This window comes from Neophocaena asiaeorientalis, unplaced genomic scaffold (assembly GCF_003031525.2).
Source record: "Neophocaena asiaeorientalis asiaeorientalis breed wild unplaced genomic scaffold, Neophocaena_asiaeorientalis_V1.1 scaffold254, whole genome shotgun sequence".
Classification (NCBI taxonomy): Eukaryota; Metazoa; Chordata; class Mammalia; order Artiodactyla; family Phocoenidae; genus Neophocaena; species Neophocaena asiaeorientalis.
The window spans coordinates 2,113,374-2,130,667 of NW_020174705.1; the positions used below are offsets into that span (position 1 = coordinate 2,113,374).

Consider the following 17,294-nt stretch of genomic DNA (forward strand, 5'->3'; position numbering starts at 1 on the left):
CTTAAAAAAAAAAACACCTCATAGAAACACAGAACAGATTTGTGGTTGCCAGAGGTTGGAGGTAGTGGTGGGGGAATTGGGTGAAGGTGGTCAAAAGTTCTAACCCTCTAATCACTTGTTTTTTTTTCCCATGGCAACCGACCCCCATCCTTTGGTGCTTTCCAAAAGTCACCTATTAACATAACAAAAGACACTTTTATGGCTCTCATCACTTAGAAATTTACAAGGATTTTAGGCGCTCTATTCCAGAACCAGGACAAAGATCAAATACATATTTCTTATTATCAATCACAATAATCACAAAAGGTAATAAAACTTCATTTCCTCATGATTTGGCTACATTTTACTATTATCAGTGCTCTTGAGGTTATTTTTACATCTACTTACATCTGTATGATGGAAATGTATGTTGATAATTTGAAATCAATCATAGTGAGAGTATTTACAACATGGAAATTGATAAACACTATAAATTGGGGTTAAATTTATTGCTTTGATTGTCTAGATTAAAAAAGTAATGACTGAGAAAATGTTAATAGTGTGAATTAAGCTTAAAAGTATGTCATATCTGAAGCAATTTCATTAAGAATAGAATTTGAGGAAATACTGTTCCAGTATTAAAAAAATGTTACTCAATCCAACAAAAGTGTTGCTTACCTCATGGACGAATGAGTGAAGTTCTGACATACATCTTTGTTGTTTCACTTTTATCTTAATCATTCATGTTACTTAAACCATCAACCAATGTTCTTGTCAGAACTACAGAGAACCACACACTACTGCCTCCCGCCCATAGCCACATAAGGGCACCACCCTGAGAGCTGCCCCTCCTGCCCCAGTCCAGCCTTCAGACGACTGCAGCCTGGCCAATAGCTTGACTACAGCCTCAGGAGAGACCTTGAGACAGAACCACCCAGCTGAGCCACTCCCAAATTCCTGACCCACAGGAACTGTGTGAGATCAGAAACGCTTACTGTTGTTTTAAGATGCTGAGACCTCCCTGGTGGTCCAGTGGTTAAGACTCCATGCCCCCAGTGCAAGGGGAGTGGGTTCAATCTCTGGTCAGGGAACTAAGATTACACAAGCTGTGTGGCAAGGCCAAAAGATTTTAAAATAAATAAATAAATAAATATGCTAAATTTTGGGATAATCTGTGTCACAGCAATAAATAACAATTAATTCACTGTCTTTTGCAGAACCGTACTAGAGGGAAAATGAGTCACCAGTTTACTGGATTATATTGTTGTGACAAATGCCCAGCAGTAGAATAACTGGCCCAAAGACTATGAATAAAAATATGTTTCTTGACCTAACAGTTTGCTGCCAACAATGAATACATCTTTTTGCCTTGGTGTGTGTGTGTGTGTGTGTGTGTGTGTGTGGTGGAGGGGGGGGGCAAACTTTTTCTTAAAGGGCCAGGTAGTAAGTACTTCAGGCTATGTAGGTTTAGTGGCATAATCAAGGGTATTACGTAAGTCACTTAGATAACAATCTAAACATGTAACCATTTAAAAATGTAAAATCCTTTCTGAGCTGGATTTGGCCTACTGGCCATAGTTTACAAACCCCTGTCCTAGAGCGTCAGCAATGCTGCATTTTATAATTTATAGTTTTGCTCATAAAATAGATATTAGTGATATTTTTGTTTTAATTTGTATGTGGTATCTTTTAAGGAAAATAATGAAATCTATTTATGCTAGTGTTGCCTCAGTTATTTGGAAAAGTCATTGGTCAGTTAATTCAGTTCTTATTTAGTGCCTATTTAAGAATTTTCTAGCCATTATATACTTGCTAGCAGTATGGAATCTTGGTGCAGCTCTTTTTGCTCTCATTATTGTCCTAACTTATTTTTTTTATATCTTACACAACTTTCATTCTTTAAATCCAAACAAAATGAAATGTGTTGTGATTTTGAGAATTTTTATTTCTTTTTGTTTCTGGTTTGGTTTAGGGTTAGTAAGTTGGTAGATTCCAGTATAGATATGCAAATCATCAAGCTTCCCTCCTTCCATTCTCACCCGCTGGTTAGCAGAGTTCCTGTTAATAGAATTAAACGTCTTAATTCAAGGATTTTCTCAATACAGTCCAGCCTACCAATCCAACCAAACACTGGGGTGAGCAAATATTTCAAATGCATGCAAGAAAGCAGATTTTTATTTCATTCTTGGAATCATGATATTATTCTGTCAAGAAGTATATATCAACCTTTAATAGGGGCTTAAGAAAAAATGTGCAGATTTTAGGCATAAAAGATTGGCTCTGCTGGGTTTCAGCAGTACCATGCTCTTTGCTCCACTTCAAAGTCAGAATGCTGGTGTTTTCTGACTAGGATCAACACAATGGAAGGGAGTATCAGAAAAGATCTAGAAAAAGTCGTGGCCATTCCTTTCACCAGGAAGAAGAAAGAATAAAAGCATTAAATCTACTGGCCAAAAACCATACTTAATCTTTTTAATTTTTCACTGTGAAACAGATCATGTGTTGTACCACCTGGAATTTAAATTTTTAAAAATATATTCTTATGAAGTACATGGACATTCTTTTAATGCTTAAAAAAAGAATATTGATATGCATTTTTTATAGTGGTCTTGATTTAGCTATCTATAAGGTATGTTGCAAAATAATGAGACTGGTTTTCATGGGTTAGTGAAGAGATTAATCTCACTGTTTCGTAGTCTTAAATCACCTATTCAAGGGGAAGCTGCCATTCATGGAGCCTCCAAGTTGGAAAGGGTCTTGGGGGTCATCTAGGCCAGTGCCTGTCTTATACAGGAGGCTGTTCTCCAACCCCCAGGAAGGATCTGTCCGGCCTCTACTTGGCCAGGCTTTGCTTTAGCAAACAGTTCTGGAACCTTCCCAGGAAGTATTTCTCAGAGCACCACCTCTGATGAGTTATTAGCAGTGCCTTTTAATGAATGTTTGAGGGGAAAGGAGCTTCCATCATGGCAAATGTGGGAAACTTGGGGGGTGCTTGGTAGAGACTTTCAGGGATTTTTTGGTATTTTGAGAACAATGAACACTGGTACCTGAGGCTTGAAGGCCCCGCTGCCTGCCCCAGCTAGTGCAGCACTACAGACAAGTTGGGTGGGAGCATATGCAGTGCCCACCTCCACAGTCTGCTGCCTCTGGGCCCAGCACTGGATCTTGGGATCTCAGTGCACACGACTACACACTTTGACATTTACTGTCAATGCCACAGGGACATCTCTGTACGTGTCCTGCATACTTACACAAGTATACCTGTAGGATACATTACTAGAAGTAAAATTTCTAGATTAAAGACTGTGTGAATATCAAATTAATTTTATTCATTCAGCTAATTTGTTTTCTAAAAAAAGTTATACCAAATTAAAATGCCAGCAATGGCATTTTCCTCATATCCTCATCAACTTAAATTTTTTGCCAATCTGGCAGGTGAAAAACAATTATATAATGTTTATATTTGGTATCTGTTTAGGCTACTCTTCCAGACTCTTTCCAATCTGTGCCTTCTTTTTCTGCCATTAAATGTTAATCAAATAATTAAGTCAAAGAATTTTAATCTGAAGCAATTTTTAACATCATCGAAATGTTAGACACAATATGAGAGAATACAATTGGACGTGAGCCACGTAACTGCCTGCCAGCTTCTACCTGTGACTATGTTAATGTTGTTTCCCCCTTTTTAAAAATTGTAGTTCAGGCTTCTCTGCCAACAGTTCTATGCCATGTTCTTGAAAAGGGCTACATATTCTTGGTGCAACTCGATGATGATGCTGTCAGTACAGATCCTGGTACCTCTGGTGATCCTTATGGTCAGCCTCTCATTCCTCAACTTCAGTACAAGCATGGAAAATGTCCCATTGGAGTTGACTCTAAAAAACATATGGTCAAACTATTGTTCCATTCTTTATTTCTCTGAAATCCAGGCTGGGTCCTCAGCTTTCAGAACATTTTACAGATATGCTCATGGCTGAAGAACAGATTCCTCTGCAGCTGCTAAGTACCAGGCCCAGGAAAACGAGGCAGGAAGCAGGCCCATTGCTCCTTGTAGTGAAGCCATGTGCTTCCAGGCCACGTGATGCTCCCTGAAGTCAGAGTGAATAGCTAGAAGTCTCAGAAAAACATCTTTCAAAAACCAAACAGGAAAGGGAGAGTTCCTAGAAATGAGACCAAGTTGTGTCTTTCTAGGGACTAAAGCATGTCCAAAAATGAAACTGATAAATTTTCTGTTACATTTGAATGTATTAAGAAGAGATTTACACTCCCTCCCACAAAGGGAGTTTGTGGATGACTTAGTGATAGACGTAGAGAAAACTAAGCAAATGAGAAAAGGAGAACGTTATTAACTTCAGAGGGGGAAAGTTGTACAAAAAAAGAAACATCATAATATACTGCTTGGTTCAGCTATGAATAATTTTTACTTTGTCATAGTAATGTCAAAACTGACTATTGATTGAACTGAATTTATGATACAACTCTAGGGGGAGGAGAGGGGAGGGGAAGGCCATAGGGGGCAGGGATAGTCATAAAAGAACAAAGTCCTTGCATCCAAGATAGGATGTCAATAGAGAGATGGGCTATTTAGCAATCCAGAGAAACGTGAACTAAAAGATTTCAAAGTGGTTGCCTCTGGTGAGCAGGTACCAGGGATGGTGATGGGTAGGCCATGGCACTGCCATTTCTCATTATAAGTTTTATATAATTATTTCATTTTAAAAATTATATTCATGTGATATTTTAATTTAAAATAAAAATTTTAAGCATTTTTTTTAACTAAAGAGACCAAATGCAGAACATGATGTAGCAAAGTGGTTGGGATTACAGTGACCTACCTCTCCAACCTTGGTTTCCTCTCCTGCAAAATGGAAAGAATAATAAACCTTGCCTCACATTGTCATCGGAGGATTCCATGAGAGAGTGCCTATCATGAGCTTTGCACACTGTTAACACTGGCACTCAGTAACCTTCAGCCACTGGTACAATTATCATTATTGTGGGTATTTTGGGGTTTTTTTCAATTATCATTATTGTCGTTGCTGTGATTGAAGGTCCCTTCCAGCACTAAAAATTCCAGAATTCTAAGTGGGTCATATATTTCACCTGGCACTGTGTGCTGGAAGTCCAGTGATGAACAGTATTATTACCAGCCCTTGATGAGCTTCTAGCCCAGAGATCATATGGATAAGTGACAGTAGTTACAATACAAAGGAACCGTAAATGATGGTCTCAGAGACATGTCTCAGCCTTGGAGGGCCAGAGGATGCTCCAGAGTTAGGAGCCTAAGGTGTGAATAGGTACTGACCCACAGCAGGGGAATGTAACCCAAAGAACATTCCAGACCATGAGAAGAGCATTTGTAAGCATGGGGAACGGTGAGTCCTTAGGCATGGCTAGAACTTCAAGACAGGAAGTGGAGTCTGGATAACAGCTGGGCACTGTAGGTCGTGTGCAGGAGGTTAGCTTTATCCTGAGAGCAGGGGAGAGTCACTTGAAATTGTTGGGTAGGGTGCGTGTGATCAGACATGTCCTTTCACATGAGACTGGAGGGACTGGATAGGAGGCAAGGAGCTCTGTTAGAGCCACACAGTCCAGGCAAAGGTGGTGGGGCCTGCGCTGCATCAAGGCCGTGGGGAGGAGGGGAGTAGACAGAGCTGAGATTTAAAAGATGACTAGACAAGACTTTTTTATACTGCTCCAGTCAATGAAAGGAAAACTTTCTTGATGCCCTGGGGTCATGGGGCTCGGGCAGGAGGCAGCCCTGTGGGCAAAGGGGATCGCTGGAATTCAGAGCACGGCCATGTCAGGAGGAGCCCACTTTCGGATGTGGGCGGGGGTTAGTGATGAGATAGATACCCAGGAGGAGCAGCGGTTGGGGGAGGTCAAAGGCGAATCCTCTCTGCCTCACTGGGCCTGGTGTGACGCTCTCGGATGGTCTGCTCTCTTCTACGTTCAGTAGAGCCATTCCTCCTGAAAAAGAGGAGCCCGAGGTCTTTGATCAGAACTACCTAGTGGCAGCTTCCTTTGAAGACATGGGGAACCACACCATAGTGACAGTGCTGTTCAACAACCAGGCATACCATTCCACTGCCCTGGCGCTGGCACTGGTGGACAATGTCCCCTTCAAGTTGCTTTCTGGTGCCAGGGCTTCAATAACGGTATTCAACCACCCTCAACCTCAGTCAAACAAGGTGACCTCGGAAAATATCTTGTACGAGTATGTACGACTTTCCTTCCCTCCTCAGTTCTTCTCCCTTTACCACCTACCTCTTCTTTTTGTTTTGTTTTGTTTTAATCACAAATTGTTATTTTGGAGTATGGTTGCTGTGAGCAGTTCTACTTAAATGGCTACCTTTCTCCTTATATCCTGTCTTTTACAGGGGTCCTAAAGGACATTATCTTGTTATCAACTTACTTTTTGGAATGGCTTTCCTGTCTAGCTCTTTCTCCATCTTGACAGTCAAAGAGAGATGCATCAAGACCAAGCAGGTCCAGTTCATCAGTGGTGTTTACATGGCTACTTTCTGGCTCTCCGCTCTGCTGTGGGACCTCATCTCCTTCCTCATCCCCACTCTGCTGCTGCTGGTGAGCTGCATGGTGCTGAGCCCTTTCCCCTGCACATCACAGGGGGCTTGCCTTGGGGACCCTGTGAAGAACCAGAACCCTACCTGAAGTCCAGGCTGGCACCTAAGCCCCTGATTGGCCACACAGGGTGTGAAAGCACCTTCATTGCTGACCCTCAGTAAAACATGATTTCAGTCCCAGTATCATAAGGAGCAGAGGGGCCGGCTCTAGGGTCTCTAATTTGTGGCTTCCCCACAACTGCTGCCTCAAGCTAGTAAATGACAGTGCCTTGGGGACAGTGCCCAGAAATAGCTCACCAGGGCACTGAGAGTTGCAAGTCTTTGGTGGTGACTGAATTGTGCAGCTTGAGGTTCCCTGGTCATTTGTGCAGAATGGGTCACGTCCCCCTTTGTTCTGCCTCTGAGCCCCTGATCTCACTGCACTGATTTCCAGGGGCAGAGCCAGCTGTCTCTGCACTGCTGGATGAGTAAGGGGAGTTGCCAATGTAGTACTGCTAACACCATATTTGCTTTATTTTTAAAATTAAGATTATAATATCCTTTCTCTAATGCTTAGGACTGACTCTTAGTGACTTTTCCAAATTCTACCCCGCTTTCCAAAGGTGGTGTTTTTGTACTATGATGAAGAAGCTTTTACACACCCAGAAAACATCCCTGCTGTTGTTGATGCTAATGCTCTATGCCTCTATCATCCTCTTCATCTACCTGACCAGCTTCTGCTTTGACAATGCGGGTAGCGCCTGTGTTAAGCTCATCATCACGCTCACCTTTTTGAGCATCGGCCCCGTTGTTCTCGTCTCAGTCACAAGTGAAAAAGGTGAGAACCGTTACGGCTACACATCACACAGCTTTAACTTTCCCTCCAGCAGCCACAGAAGTTGTACCCATGAAAACATGTGTCTGCCAGGGGCCTGTGTGAGGCTCTTCTCAGCAGCTGTCAATGGAAGAGCCCCAAACTGTCAACGTCCCAAACATGCATCTCCAGAAAGACAGTGACACACAGTGGTTATATTCATCAGCAGAGTATGCTCAGCAGCAAAGAGGGAATAGATGCTCACCACGTGCAGCAGTGCAGACAAACATCAAAACAGGGTGCTACGTGGAAGAGGCACACTCTGAGCCAGAAAAGCATTTGGCTCAGAGCTGGGGGGAGGGGGTCCACCACATGGAGACCTTAGGGAACTTTCTGGAGTGTTAGAAACACTCTGTATCTTGATCCAGGTGTTGGTTACATGGGCATAAATATTTGTCAAAATTCATCAAACTGTCCACTTATGATCATGCATTTCACTGAAATAAATTATTCCTCAGTTTAAAAGAAGGTAACAGGGCTTCCCTGGTGGTGCAGTGGTTAAGAGTCCGCCTGCCAATTCAGGGGACACGGGTTCTTGCCCTGGTCCGGGAAGATCCCACATGCCGCGGAGCGGCTGGGCCCATGAGCCATGGCTGCTGTGCCTGCGCGTCCGGAGCCTGTGCTCCGCAACGGGAGAGGCCACAACAGTGAGAGGCCCGCGTACCACACACACACACACACACAAAAGGTAATAATAAGCCAGGGTTGGACGAAGGCTGCTTGGTGACGTGCAATTAGAGTCAAAGAAACTGAGGGGTGAGCCATCTTCACACCACATCCTTTAAAACCGACATCTTCATGTCTGTGCTGCCATCTCTCTCTGGGTCAGGGTTGGATATCCATGATCATATTTTACCTCTGTAATGCTTTTTTTCATTTGTTTTTATGCTGACCACCTCCTTCAAATTGACTTTGGGGTTTTGTTCGTTTCTTTCTTTTAATTTAAAAATATGTTAACAGCTTCTTCTGCTTTCATCTTGGGAGTCATTCTGTCTCTTAAAGGACGTGTGTGTATTCTCTATTTTGAATTTATTTTACTAGTTTAACTCTCAGAGTTTGTGGTGCCTTTTCTAGTTCTCATACATACCACCTGTGGAATTTCAGAGATGGAATTATTTTCATCTGAGAGGATCATAAAAGTGACAGTGTTTTGACTTTATGATTGAAATAGAACAAAAAGCACACTGCAGGCAGAGGAAAGGGGATACACAAAGGCCTGTCCTGAGGGAAGCCAAATCCAGCAGTTCTCAGCTGTAAACTCCATCTGAGATTCACTGATCAGCACTTAAAGACATCCTGCATGATTCCAACACAGGTGGTACAGGGAATCACTCTGAGAAATGTTTGCCCTAATCTCCAGGGAGAATCTAAGGAGTCCTCCCTTTCTTCTCTTCTCTGTCGCTCAACCCACCCGAGAGGGACAAGCACCTGAAAGTCCAAGGACACTGAGGGCCCTGATGGGAGCAGAGCTTTTAGAGAAGATGACCAAGCTAGCGCCTGACTCTCTGGACATTCTCTCTGGATCCTTTGGCCTTGCTGGGATCTGTTTCTTCTTAGATTGCTTCATACTATTTCTTCTCTTCCCTCCAATGCAGCAATACAGGGACCAAGGCACTTCTTCTGCTTAGCAGGAGGCAACTGCTAAAACTAACTGGAAATCGGGTGAGTCAAAGAGGAGGGAGGGGGCTTCCCTGGTGGCGCAGTGGTTGAGAGTCCGCCTGCCGATGCAGGGGACACTGGTTCGTGCCCTGGTCCGGGAGCATTCCACATGCCTCAGAGCGGTTCGGCCTATGAGCCGTGGCCGCTGAGCCTGTGCGTCCAGAGCCTGTTGCTCCACAACGGGAGAGGCCACAACAGTGAGAGGCCCGCGTACCGCAAAAAAAAAAAAAAAAAAAAAAAAAAGAGGGAGGCTGGGACAAGGCAAGAAGCTTCACCTCTGGTCTGGGGAAAAGGATGCCAGTGCCTTCACAGGCTCCATCCCTACTCCCTGAGAAAGAAAACTATACTTTAGAGGCTGGCCCTTGGCCCTTGTACACATGCCCTAGAGGCCTCATTAAGATGCTGTCACCATGGCAGTAGACAGAGAGTTATGAAAGCTAAATCTGAGCTCTTTTTCCTGAGACTCTACTAAAACGATAGCAAAGGAAATAAAAATGTATGAATTCACAATGAAGAAACATCTAAAGTGCATTCAGAGGGGGAAATGGCTGAGCAAGTATCTAATTTAGCAACACAGAATCCTCGAGAGGCTTGGGACCACAGAGAAAGGGAGTGAAACAGTCTGTTCCATCTCCACTGGCCCTACCACCACTCCCCACCCGGAAGCAGTCAGAGATCCCTCCTCTTGATGAATTGAAACTGCTTCCAAAAGAGACCTAAACATTATGGACTGGTCCCCTGCCTGATTGCCTTAAAATGTAGCCTGCCCCCCTACCTCCATAAACAAAGCTAGCAAATCACCTCCTGGTGCCTCATTTGTCTCTCTGAATAGACAGACCAATCAAGGATCACTGATCACTTGAGGATGGCAGCCAAGAAAAGACTAAAACAAACCAACAAAAAGGAGACACAGGGGTAGGGCCATGCAGGAAACAAAACGAAAACAAAACAAAGATTAAACAAAAGAATTCCATGAAGAAGAAAAACTTTGAGGACAAGAAAGAGCTGATTGCCAAAATAAAAATTTAGCAGAAGTGTTGGAAAATAAAGTCAATTAACCTGCCAAAGTAGAGCAAAACGATAAGAGAAATAGGAGAAGTTGAGAAAAAAGGCAGGTAACGTGAGAGTAAGTCCAGGAGATGCTATTATATTCAATTGATAAGCATTCCAGAAAGAGAAAACAGAGGAAATGAAGTTGAGGAAACTACCAAAGAAATAAAACAAAAATATTTCCCAGAGTTGAAAAAACAAACTTCAAGATTGAAGGGATCCATCAAATATCCAACACTGAATGAAAAAAGACCCAGATGCTTCCTAGATGACAACGAGTTCTATACTGAATTCACTTGTCAGTCAGGTGTATGGACAGAACAAAGACAATTTTAAATGGGCAAACAGAAATTGAAGTCACCACGTCACTTTCTTGGAAAGTTAAGGATATAGGCCAGCAAAGTGAAGGAGTAAAGTAAAGGAGAAAGAAGACACAAGATCCAGAAAAGGATGGATCCCACCCAGGAATGTGGCAGAGAAAAGTCCTTCAGTTGGAGGGCTAGATATGGATGGTTTGTGACCTCTCCTCAGTCTTCAACAAGCTTTGGAGTAGGATCCGCAAAGAAGGAAGGAAGGAAGGAAAACAAGCAGAAGTTGTAAGTATCTGTTCCTTTGATTACACGTATTGTTGGTGAACTGATTCTAGTTAGGGTGAGCTTGGGGCGTGGGGTTGTCCCCTCTCAGATTTCAACAACTCGTCTCTTAAGGGGCCCGAAGATTTTCGCTGAACAGGGGAAGGTCTGGGAGGAGACCGTGGCTGACTGTTCATTCCCAGTCGGGGCTCATGAGCCTTGCTTAGTGGTTAAGTCTTTCTCTCCACCCCACACAGGAGCTGCACTGCTGACGTTCTGGTAGTTTTCCCATCTCCCCTCTACCTCAGTCTCCAGGTTAGATTTCCAAATTTAGAATTCTAAAGAGAAAAAATGAGGAGGACGTGACCCACTGTGTCTCCTTCCCAGAGCCATGTCTGCCACCTTTGCAGCTGTACTGCTGAGGCATGGTCTCCTTGGATGCAGCTGTCTGGTCACCAGAGCCGTGACTCTGGGGCCTCGGCGACAGTGTGGAGCCACGACTTCTGAGTTGTGCCCCAAACTGCGCCTCCAGCCGCATGGGTGGACCCTGGCTCTGATGCTCAGTTTCTGAGTCCTGACCCAGGAAATGTTGGTCTGGAGACCTCATATCCAAGTTCACCTCACCATACATCACAGTAGCCTCCACTGACAGAAATTTCACAGATTGACACCCAAAAGCTGTACTACTCTAAATCCAAGCCCTGAGAGTAGAGTTCATTTTTTATATGAAGAGTTTATTCAGCCTCTCTTCAGGGAATCTGTAAGTCACACGTCCACAGGCTCTCTCCCTTGGACTACCCACTGGTTTAGAGCTGGTGGTGTGACTAGTCATGAAGTCTGAAATTAGAGCTCTAATCCCACCCAGTTATTTCCCCTTTTTGTTGGTGAGGATATTTTGTGGTTTGTGAAGGATGGCGGCTAGTAGCACATGTAGTTATCAGGGATAAGCACGAAGTGGCCTGTTGGGTGGGTGAGGGCTTGATTACGTTTGTGGACTGTAAACATGGCCCCACTGCTGGCTCATGACCCAAGCAGCACATTATGAGTTAACCCTCTTACAAATTAATTAGCTTATGAGTAGCATATTTATTTTGCAGAGCAGTTGTGTTTATTTGTTGTAAATAAACATTTAAAATATTTTAAATATAACACAGTTTATTTATAACCCCGTTTGGCATTTCTTCACTTTTCAATATAACATGAACCTAAAAAATTGGCTTCTCAAACCTCTAAGAGGCCCCAGTTTCTGTATATTTATTTTATAACCAGCCAGTTTAATGACCTCTCTTTTATTTCTTTTTTTAAAATGAAGTATAGTTGATTTACAATATTGTGTTAACTTCCGCTGTACAGCAATGTGATTCAGTTATACACATATATACACTCTTTTTCATTATGCTTTATCATAGGATATTGAATAGAGTTCCCTGTGCTATACAGTAGGACCTTGTTGTTTATCTATCCTATGCATAATAGCTTACATCTGCTAATCCCAGCCTCCCACTCCACTCCATCCCTCCCCCAACCCCCTCCCCCTTGGCAACCACATGTCTGTTCTCTATGTCTGCGAGTCTATTCTGTTCTCTCTTTTTTTTTTTTTTGGCTGCAAGGCTTTTGGGATCTTAGTTCCCTGACCAGGGATCAAACCTGTGTCCCCTGCATTGGAAGTGTGGAGTCCTAACCACTGGACCACCAGGAAGTTCCCTCTCTTTTATTTCTAATAGCACTTTGATTGATTCTTGTGGCTTTTCTAGGTACATGATAATGTACAGCATTTGCAAATAATGATGGTTTTGGCTCTACAAACTGTACAGGCAGGAACTGTGTTCTTATCTACCTGTAAGATGACACTCAAATAACTCCAAAGCTGGCCCACCAGACCCTCCTGTCTGGCCCTAACTCATTTGTAAACCTCCAGCCTTCAAATCCACTGCTTCCACAGGTGCATCCCATTCTGCAGCCACGTTCTTGCTGGTTTTCTCAAACACACCAAGCTCTTTCTGATTTGTCTGCATAAACAATAGGAATAGAAGTAAAATGACAGGTTCAGGAAGCACTGCAAAAGAAAAATACTTATGGCTTGGAGGTTGAATGACTACAGGGGAAGAGGGAACACTGGGAGTCAGGGAGAACCTGATTCTGGTCTTGGGCCTGGCAGTGTGACGTGCAGAGACAGATATAGCAACAGATAGAGATAACAGATCCCTTATACAGGATAAAAGGCACAGTGGGTTCAGAGAGTTGCTAGGGGATGTTCCCTTTTCTTCCTGAAAGAAGAGTTAATATTTTCTATTCCCCTCACAGATCTAGGCTACACAAAAGTCTCAGAGTCTTTGGATCACACATTTCTACCGCTTCCAGGCCACTGCCTGGGGATGGCTTTCTCCAACTTATATTACAACTTTGAACTACAGATGTTTTGCAATGCCAAGAGCCTGAAACAGACTGAGTGCAATCAAGTTTGTGAGTATTGCAAACAGAATTTGTTAATTACATTTTTATTGGGATATAATTCATAGAAAATTCACCCTTTTAAAGTATACAATTCATTGGCTTTTGGTATATTCACAAGGTTGTACAACCATCATCACCATCTAATTCTAGAACATTTTCGTCACCTGAAAAAAAGAAATACCCCATCCATTAACAGTCACTTCCCATTCCCTTTTCCCCCAAGCATCTGACAACCAATAATCTACTTTCTGTCTCTATGGATTTGCCTGTTCTGGACATTTCATGTAAATGGAATCATACACTATGTGACCTTCTGTATCAAGCTTCTTTCACTTACAACAATGTTTTTGAGGTTCATCCAGGTTTTGGTGTGCATCGCTACTTTGTTCCTTTTTATGGCTGAATGATATTCTATTGCATAGATAGACTACAATTTGTTTATCCATTCATCAGTGGATGGACATTTGGGTTGTCTCTACATTTTGGCTATTATGAATAATGCTGCTGTGAACATTCACGTACAAGTTTCTGTTCGAACATGTTTTCAGTTATCTTGAGTATATACCTAGGAGTGGGTTTGCTGGGTCTTATGGTGACTCTATTTAGCTTTTTCAGGAACCACCAAACTATTTTCACAGTGGCTGCACCATTTTACATTTCACTAGCAATGTATGAGGGTTCCAATTTATCCACATCCTTTCAACACCTTTTAAAATTAATTATTTTCTTAAATTGTGGAAAAATATATATGAAGTTTACCATTTTAACCATTTTTACATGTACAGTTCGGTGGCATTAAGTACATTCACATTGTTGTGCAACCATCATAACCATTATCTCCAGAACTTTTTTCAACTTGCAAAACTGAAACTCTGAATCCATGAAACACTAACTCCCCATCTCCCTCCGCCCAGCCCCTGGCAGCTATCATTCCACTTTCCGTCTCTATGAGTTTGACTACTCTAGGTACCTCATATGAAACATTTTAATTCCTTTCTCATTTCCTTTTGGGTATATTCTATAGCTATTTTCTTTGTGGTTACCATGGGAATTACATTTAACATCCTAAAGTTATAACATTCTAATTTGAATTTATATCAGTTTAACTTTAAAAACATATAAAAACTGCTCCTATACAGCCCCTAAAAACCCCCTCCTGATATTTACACCCTTGAGTAGTCCCCTCCCAGATTGTACCAGGGTTGGTCTGTGTGACTGACAGAATACTGTAGAAGAGATGGCATGTCACTTCTGAGATTGGGTTATGAAAGACACTGCAGCTTATGTTTTGAGTACACTCTCCCCTTCACATCACTCACTCTGGGGAAAGCTAGTGGCCATGTCATGACTTCCCTGGTGGTCCAGTGGTTAAGAATCTGCCTTGTGCCACAACTACTAAGCCCATGCCACAACTATGGAGTGAAGCCTGCACACCGCAAGGAAAGATCCCATGTGCTGCAACTAAGACCTGACACAGCCAAAAAAGAAAATAAATAAATATTTAAAGAAAAAAGAAGACACTCAGGCAGCCCTGTGGATTATAAAAAATAGTCAATAGAAGACAATAAGTGCGAGAGAAAAAGGAACAAAGAACACATGGGACAAGTAGGTAGCCCTAATAAGATGGTAGATTTAAATTCAAATATATTAATAATTGCATTATATATAAATGGACTAAAGACTCCAATTAAAAGATTAAGATTATTAGAGAAGATAGGTTAAACACAGAGTTACCATATGACCCAGCAATTTCACTCCTAGGTATATATCCAAGAGAACTGAAAAGTTACATTCACACAAAAATTTGTACATGAATGTTTATAGCAGCATTTTTCACAGTAGCCAAAAGGTGGAATCAGCCCAAGTGTCCACCAACAAACAGATGAATGGATAAACAAAATGTGATCTATCCCTGCAATAGGATATTATTCAACCATAAAAAGGGGACTTCCCTGGTGGTGCAGTGGTTAAGAATCTGCCTGCCAATGCAGGGGACACGGGTTCGAGCCCTGGTCCAGGAAGATCCCACATGCCACGGAGCAACTGAGCCCGTGAGCCACAACTACTGAGCCTGTGTGCCACAAATACTGAAGCCCGCATGCCTAGAGCCCGTGCTCCACAACAAGAGAAGCCACCACAATGAGAAGCCTGCACACCATAACAAAGAGTAGTCCCCACTTGCCACAGCTAGAGAAAGCTTGTGTGCAGCAATGAAGACTCAACACAGCCAAAAATAAATTTAATTTAAAAAAACATAAAAAGGAAAGCACTGACACACACTACAATATGGATGGACCTTAAATACATGATGCTAAGTGAAAGAAGCAAGTCACGAAAGGCCACAGATTGTGTGATTCTGTTTGTATGGAATATCCAGAACAGGCAATCTATGGAGACAGTAAGTAGACTAGTGGGGAAAGTGGGCAGTAACTGTTCATGGATTTGAAGTTGCTCTGCGGAGGAGTGATGAAATGCTGTAAAGTTGGTTGTGATCATGGACCACCACTGTGACTACATTAAAAACCATTGAACTGAACACAGCTGATGGGTGATTGTGGTAAATGGATAAATTGTATGGTATGCTAATTATATGTCAATAAGCTGTTGTAAAAAAGAAAGAAGGAATGAACAAACAAAGGAATAAAAGACAAGACAAGACAGGTCAAGGGCAGATGGTCGTGGAGAGACCCTCCCACTGGCATAATTGTCATCAATCATCCATCCAACAGACATTTACTGAAGCTCACAGACAAGAAAGTATGAACCTACTCCATAAACTCAAATGATAAGAAGTGCTACATTTCTTTGTATTATTTAAAATCAAGTGGCATCTGCCTATAAGACCTTCATCCTGCCTGGCTGGCAAGAAATTGGATTTCAGTCTCCCTGGAGCCCATCTGCACATCACCTCCTGGCAATTTGTGAAAATTCATAGTTGGAAATATAGAATTTAAATATTGTTAAACCTGCTCCTCCACTTCTCCATTTTCTCCTAGAAATCTCACATGGATTAATCTCATCATCAAACTCTAACAGAGCTATATCCTTGCTCTCTTCCTTTGTGAGCCTTCTGCTTACCACCCTTTATCTGTACAAATATTTTTAAATTTTATTTATTTTTTTTGCGGTACACGGGCCTCTCACTCTTGTGGCCTCTCCCGTTGCGGAGCACAGGCTCCTGACACGCAGGCTCAGCGGCCATGGCTCATGGGCCCAGCCGCTCCACGGCATGTGGGATCTTCCCGGACCGGGACACGAACCCACGTCCCCTGCATCAGCAGGCGGACTCTCAACCACTGCGCCACCAGGGAAGCCCCTGTACAAATATTTTTAAGCATTCTTTCACATTTCCTAAAATACATTCTTACCAGAATCTGCTAGTATTCTAAAAATCAGCAGTGACTTCTGAGAGTCCACATGCGTTTCTGTCAAGAGTTACTCACTCAGAATCATTCGGCTCCACTGTGGGATTGTCATTGGTCCATGGTGCCACCATGCTCTGAGCAGGGCTCCTTGGCCATCCCAGATGAGCCACCATGGCAACAGGCTTACTGCAAACTCAGGTGTGTAAGAAACATCACATTTCTTCATTTTCTTTGCATCAAATGATAACATTTTCAAGCCTTCTATCCCAAAATTTGTTCATGAAATAGAAAGCCTATATAGACCAAAACTGGAGGTAAAATTGAAATAATGATTAAAGATCTACCCCTTCTTAAAAGAGTCTAGGCTAAAAGGGATTGATGGGCAAGTATACCAACCACCACCAAACAGTTATTTCCTTCTTGTATAACCGCTTCAGAAGCATAGGAGAGAAGACAGAGCACTACCCAATCTTAAGCGAAAAACCAAAGACAGTATCCAACATAAGCCATAGGCCAATTTCATACAGGAACATAAATACCCTAAATAAGATATTAATACAAATTCAGCAGTATATTGAAAGAATAAAAATTACAATCATCACGTTTATTCCAGAAATGTAAGTAAGGTTTAACACTAGGAAATTCCACCAATGTAAAGCACTACCTTCACAGATGAAAAGAGAAAAATATTTATCAATAGAAGCTGGAAAAGCATTTGATAAAAACTCAGTACCCACTCATGATTTTTTTTTTTTTTTTTTTTTTTTTTTTTTTTTGG

At 42.3% G+C, this 17,294-nt stretch overlaps 1 protein-coding gene across 1 annotated transcript in view; it reads left to right on the forward strand.

Annotated features, from left to right (window-relative positions):
- Nucleotides 1–17,294, forward strand: part of LOC112409464 (ATP-binding cassette sub-family A member 17-like) — a 77,403-nt gene that overhangs the window by 51,224 nt on the left and 8,885 nt on the right. The window contains 9 exon segments of the mRNA XM_024759614.1: nucleotides 1,952–2,114; nucleotides 3,678–3,857; nucleotides 3,859–3,977; nucleotides 5,543–5,560; nucleotides 5,936–6,196; nucleotides 6,360–6,564; nucleotides 7,166–7,224; nucleotides 7,226–7,380; nucleotides 13,002–13,156. Coding sequence (XP_024615382.1) covers nucleotides 1,952–2,114; nucleotides 3,678–3,857; nucleotides 3,859–3,977; nucleotides 5,543–5,560; nucleotides 5,936–6,196; nucleotides 6,360–6,564; nucleotides 7,166–7,224; nucleotides 7,226–7,380; nucleotides 13,002–13,156 — 1,315 coding nt within the window.